This window comes from Balaenoptera musculus, chromosome 1 (genome assembly GCF_009873245.2).
Source record: "Balaenoptera musculus isolate JJ_BM4_2016_0621 chromosome 1, mBalMus1.pri.v3, whole genome shotgun sequence".
Classification (NCBI taxonomy): domain Eukaryota; kingdom Metazoa; phylum Chordata; class Mammalia; order Artiodactyla; family Balaenopteridae; genus Balaenoptera; species Balaenoptera musculus.
In genome coordinates this window covers 101399270-101405755 of record NC_045785.1, presented here as the reverse complement: position 1 = coordinate 101405755, position 6486 = coordinate 101399270, and the positions used below count along the sequence as shown (strand labels likewise).

Genomic DNA, 6486 nt, shown 5'->3' with positions numbered 1-6486 from the left:
TGAATGCAACCAATGACTAGGATATAACAAAGACAACTGGCCCTGCTGACAATTGATGTTTACCCAATGGCAGCAATTTGGATGGAGAGAAATGGGAAAATATAGGATAAGTCATCTTTTTTGAGGTCAAGTCTGCAGGGCACTAGGTCTGTCTCACTTCACACAGCTATTGAAACCAAACTCTCATGAAAGAGTACCTAAGGAAGGAAGAGAAAAATAAACCACTCACTAAGCACATTTACTGGAAAACAGTGTTTAACTATTGAAGGTTTAGGTTAGAATTTAGGATGATTCCTCTCTGTTAGATCCCTTAGCACTCTACCACTATTCCTAAAATCTTTCATAATCATACTAGTTTTTCATGACATCGAAAGCCAAAACAGGGTAAGTTGCTGGAAAGTGTCTCAAATTACCTTAAAGACTACAAAGGATTTAGACTTCTACATGTAAAATGATCGTGGCCTCTTTTCTAGGCTTTTGGAGTATAACTTTCATAAGTCAGTAGGCCCACCAGAGTAATTAAATTAAATAGATTAAAATATACTGTTTACTGAGTTTTAGTGATGTTTTATCTTGTGTATTTGAATGACAGAATAAAGTAGTATATTGCAGATTTCATATATTCCTTACTCTCCCTCTCTACTCCAGCCCCGTTTCAGCCTTTGGAAGTAGGTGTCTCCAGTATGCTGACGCCATATGTTCCTTCAGCCGCTGATCACATTACTCTGTAGCTTTCCCATATTCATTTTCTATGTCAAGACAAACCTCGTGGCCCTCTGTTAAGAGAGCCTGATTAAGGCTGTCTTTCATTAGTATTTCAGGTTCCTGTTCTCCATTTTACCTGCACTCTGCCCTTTCATGTGGAAACCATCCTTCATATGAGCTGGAAATTCTCTTTCACTCACTTTTTCTTCTAAAGCCCTTAAGCTCGTTAATGCATAAACGGGTATGAGTATGGATGAAATAATACTCAAATGTACACATGGTGTTGTGAAATATATCGATATTTTATTAGTTTTATTCCAGGTAAACACATTTAACCAAATTGCAAATTACATCGCAATTGAAGTTAGATAGAAAATCCCACCACATAGGACTTCTGAGGTTTGGTACAGTAGTTTGTTTTGATGGCCTCATGTATACAATCACTATAGTCAGTATTACACTTGCCACACTTACAGCTTATAGCTACAGGGTAGGAGAAATAAGGAGTAACATGGCGTGGGCATCCTGGTATTTCTACAGTCTTGTACATGAAGTCTCTATATGTACAAACATCCTGGGACAGAGCATATTTGGGAAGAAACAGCTTGCCATTGAAGTCCTGAGGAAAGAATTAAAAAAGGAGCATACTGTGATAGGACTTTAGAAAATATATAGATAATGGAAACAGGTACAAATCAATTCACTTATATTCCTTTGTCACAAACAGGACTGGAGGAGGATTCCTTAGTTCCATTCCCTGGTACTAACTCAACATATCCACACTAAATCCCATAGAGACAAAAGTGGCACCCCCTCTTTTACCTTATATCATGAGAACAAGATAAGTTTTAAATAGATTTTGGAAGTAAAACTGTTATAAAATTATCTGTATCCACTCTGCTGAGTAGATACTGTAACCTGTGTACTCTACCTCTACAGAGCCAATAACAATCAGATTTTGGAAATGAGGTTGTGTTTTATCTCATTTTCTCTCTGGATAGAATTGGACTGAGTCTAGGTTTATCTAATTTTCAGCTAAAAGAAGTGAAATGAACTACATACCCGTGTCATACAATATCCAGCACAGATGGTGGTGTTGATGGTTAGGCAGTAAGCACACTCTTTCCTTTCGACATGCATCATATACTCAGTTGGAATACAAAAAGCCATTGCTTGCCCACATGCAAGGCCAAAAAGCATGGACATCAGGAAGATAGCAGTCATGCTAAATCAAAGATAAAATTAAAGAATCTATTACATGTATCCTTTAGGACATTCAGAAGGGACATTCAGAAAGAGCTATAATGTGTGTGTATGTGTGTGTGTGTATAAATATATATATTTATTGAATGCCTACTATGTCCTAGGCCCTATATTAGGTGTTTTTACATAGTTAATACTCTCAGTAACCTTTCTTTATACACTTAGATGTGGCTATGATCCACATACCCCATAGTGACAGAGCTCACATAGTGAAAGTCCTGCTTGCAAGTGCCACTTAGCTCCACTGGGCAGTGAAATGGCAAGCCTGAAACACTATAACAGAAAAGTGGCAGGGACACATATGTCAGCTAAGTACAAAATAATTCATTCAATGGAAACAATCAAAATACCTGCCTTTATCATTATAAGAAGTGAGTTAACAGGCTTCAGTAAGGGCTTTCCCAGAAATGTGCTTTTCTAAAAACTTTGGTTCAATAGCTTAAAAGGCCAACAAACTGGTCATAATAAGAAAAGGCAAAGAAATCAAGGAAGTGCATAATCAAACTTCAGTACCAGCTCAATGCAAACAGTCTTGCATATGATTCTACCCAATGCCTGTCAAGAAAGACAAGGCTAAAGGTCAACTAAAACTACCACTGGTGTTAAGGGGCTAACCCAGAAATCTAAAAACCCTTCTTCTCAACCCTTAGGATATCCTTTAAGGTTGAAAGAATTAGAGTTGGAAAAATAAAATTATTTTACTCAGAAGTTGTATGGAACTCATTATCTTAAAAAGATTGTGGAGGCAAAAAATACAGATTGACACAATGAGAATAATACAATCAAGGATGACAGGTCCACTGTAAGTTAGCCAGGAAAGTAAAATAAGTTTTGGGTACACGGAAGACAACAGAGGATCCACTGTGCCTCAGGCAGAACACGTATCTCTATAGAGCCTGTCTGATGAAGAGTGTGTTCACTATCAACTGGACTTTGTAATGAGTTGGATAATGTTATGACTTATAATTATTTAAGTTTTGCTACTGAGAGAGGGTAATCAAGTTTCAGACTTTTGGATGTAAGTTGATCACTTCAAAGATTGTACAGTTAGCTAGGCATATTTGGATTTTTTCCTTCTCAAGTATCATTGTCAGAAAAGAAAATACATATCTTAATGGAGTAGTATTACCTTTGAACACAAACTTGTTTTATTATTCTATTAAATAAATTATAATTCATTAAATGTTGTTATTCAATCATGAAAAATGTATCAAGATTTTTCTCAATTTTTTTCTCAAATCTATCAATTATATCCCAAGAGCATCTTTAAGCTACATACACTGAAACTTCCATTAACTGAAATCTCATAGACTCTGCCTCAGTTAACAAGAATTTTTGTCTTTAATCAGCTCATAGAAAAAAATGAAACCACATTCAACAAGCTACCAGGTATTTATTTTAAATGTCAACTTCCAGAGATTAGTGGCCATTCCAACCAGTCTCCTATTTGGAGAATGAGAATTGCTGATAAATTAGACAAACATCTATTGAGCATTTAAAGTAGGCACTGACAGACACAAAATGGATAAGCTATGGTCTTTGACCTCAAGGGCTGACAGTCTAGTGAAGGAGATAACTATGAAAACTAATAATAAAAATACATATTGTTTAACTGATAACACCAAATGTTGGTGATGATTTTGAGCAACTAGAACTTCCATATGTTGCTGGTGGGATGGTAAAATGGTACATACAAATATTTTGAAAATCAGTTTGATTGTTTCTTATAAAACTAAACATACACTTAACTGATGACCCAGCAATTCTATTCCTAGATAGTCACTCAAGATAAATAAGAACAAATGTTAACAAAAAGTAGGTAGTGTTTTAAGTGCTCTGAACGACTTGAAATTATGACTGACACCCACAATAATCAAAGATTTTTTTTTTCCTATATAGACAAGGAAGTGAACTAACCCATTAAGAAGTGTTTTCTGGTGAATACTTTCAAATAAAATTTGCATATTTAAGCATTCCTTGGAGGTTTTTTGGTATTTCAATCACGGAGCAAAGTTATAAGAATTCCTTGCTCATGGAGTCTGGTTTTCTCAGTGCTTCACAAATGTGAGCTCCCTCTGTGGTATAGAGCTGGTTCCATTATTTTAGAGCCACAGACTTAGAGGATCCTCTGCAGGATCTTAAAAATATCGACTGAGGGACTTCCCTGGTAGTCCAGGGGTTAAGACTTCACCTTCCAATGCAGTGGGTGCGGGTTCGATCCCTGGTCAGGGAGCTAATATCCCACATGCCTTGCGGCCAGAAGACATAAAACAGAAGAAATATTGTAACAAATTCACTAAAGACTTTAAAAATTGTCCACATCAAAAAAAATTGACTGAGTAAATGATATAAAATATTCACCTGTCATGATCATATGGTTCTTGCCCATCTAGCCAGCCAGCTACTGAATTTTTGCCTTAGGAAATAATTAACTTCACATATTTTAACTTTTAGCTCTATGATCTATATAAAATAGATATGTGCTGACCTAGTGGTGAGAATATTGGTCCTGGAGTTAAGGAACAGAATTCTATTTCAAGATCTCCCATGGATCTATGAGAAATCAACTAAAATATTGAATCTATCTGGGCCTAATTTCCCCATCTGCAAAACAGAAAAAGACAAGTACACCTGATCCTTTTTAAAACTGTAGAATAAAAAACAGTTTTGGAACTTTTACCCATTGTTGTCATGTTCATTATGGCCACTTTACATTGTTCTGAAGTTCCTCTTATAAATGTAAAACTCCAAATTAACAAAAAGAAAAATTAAAAGTGCTGAATCATCATCAGCAGTAGCTATATAACTTAGTAAAGAAAGTAAGAATTATTCTTTCTCCTTTATTGCAAATAGTAAAACTTCACCCAAAGAATCTTTCTGGGGCTCAATTTCTTCAGCTGTAAAGAAAAGGCTTAGAACCACAAGATGATCAGGAAGGACTTTTCAGCACAAATAGACTATGATCCTATGTGATAAATTAGTGTCCGGTCCCTGGTCTAAGAGATAGTGATCTAGAATTATGCTTTCAGATTTTATTGCAATTGTGTGTAACTGAGAAATTAAGAAATTTGACCTTCATTTTTCCATATACTCCTTCCTAAAATCATAATAAGTATAAAACAATACATGTGAAGCACTTGGAATGCTACAGAAGACTATGTAACTATATAATATTGAGTATATAAATCAGTGTTAGTTAATACCTCCCTAGATGATCTGCCACAGTTTCTCCTTTATTGTCACCTGGATTCTCATCCTCTGCAACTTAATTGCCTCTTTTAAAATCATTCATAAATGATTTATTGAGCACCTAAACACAGAGGTGTGATTTTAGGCCCTAAATAATGAGAGATGCCCTTTTCAGTGCCATGACCACTATGTCTACACTTTCAACATTTGTACTTATTCCAAGATATCCTCTGTCCTTTGCCCCTTACCCAGCCTTTTCTCTCATCTTTTTCTTCTCACTACCTTCATTCTTAAGCACATTTCTCTCTTCTCTGCTAATTGCCTTCACCAATCTTTTCTCCCCAAATCCCTTACTGTGCTATGAAAAGAATCAATTGCCCACCCTGTGAACTCCAGGAAGTTCACTAAAGCAATATATTTTTCTAGAGAGCAAAATGTACTATAAGTCAGGTGTGTGCTTTGGAAACTATCCAAGGGGGTTTAGCTATAACTAAAACAATAAAGAGTAAATTACCTCTGCAGGTACCCAAAACTGAATTTATTCCCAACTTTTCTCAAAAGTACATTATCATCAAAGATAACCATTAGTAATTGACAGGATTTAATACACAGATGATTTAACTGATTAAAACATTTAAATCACATGTAAATCGTAAGGGAAGGCCATGAATATCAATCAGCCTTCATTAGGGAATTGACCAATTTTTCCTTTTCTTTGAAGTCAGTAGAATATTTTCTTATCCTTACATATGTAGTTCATTCATCTTCACCTATCACTGAACAATTTTGGAGCAATAACTAGAATTTCTAGAGCCTAGCAAAGCAAATTGTCCCTCAGCATTTTGCCATTTTTAAATAAATGTTAAAATGATGAAAATGAAAATAATTTAGAATAACAACATTTCATTTCACAATGCCTTCTCAGTGTAGACACCTACCTTACTTTGCATTGGGGAGCTGATGCTGTAATGACCCAGACTAAAAGCTCTTGGTTCATTTTATACCCTTCAGGATAATTCCTCTCTGATCTTCTTGTTTATATAATCACGTTTGAATTACTGCTTCCTTATCTAAAAACCATCTATTGAAAATTCATACTGAACCCCAAATAAAATGTGTTTAGACAAACAATTTCACAACATCTTCCTCTGGAAACTCTGACATTATTGCAGCATGAATTTCCTTTTCTCCTATTTCAAAATAAAATTACCCTTGTAAATATATCCTTTATTAATATTTACTAATAAAGGAGAAAAACACAGAAGGATAAAAAACAAATTCAAAACAAAAAACCCTTAAACATCATCTGAGTAAGTCTTGGGAATGAAA

General features: G+C 35.2%; 1 protein-coding gene across 1 annotated transcript; it reads right to left on the bottom strand.

Annotated features, from left to right (window-relative positions):
• Positions 1-990: 990 nt before the first annotated feature.
• Positions 991-6140, bottom strand: TSHB (thyroid stimulating hormone subunit beta). The gene is made up of 3 exons (XM_036872120.1): positions 6096-6140; positions 1768-1930; positions 991-1324 (listed from the first exon to the last, which is right to left on the bottom strand). The coding sequence occupies exons 2-3, from the start codon at positions 1927-1929 to the stop codon at positions 1070-1072; spliced, it is 417 nt and encodes a 138-aa protein (XP_036728015.1). The 5' UTR covers position 1930; positions 6096-6140; the 3' UTR covers positions 991-1069.
• Between the last annotated feature and the right edge of the window lie 346 nt (positions 6141-6486).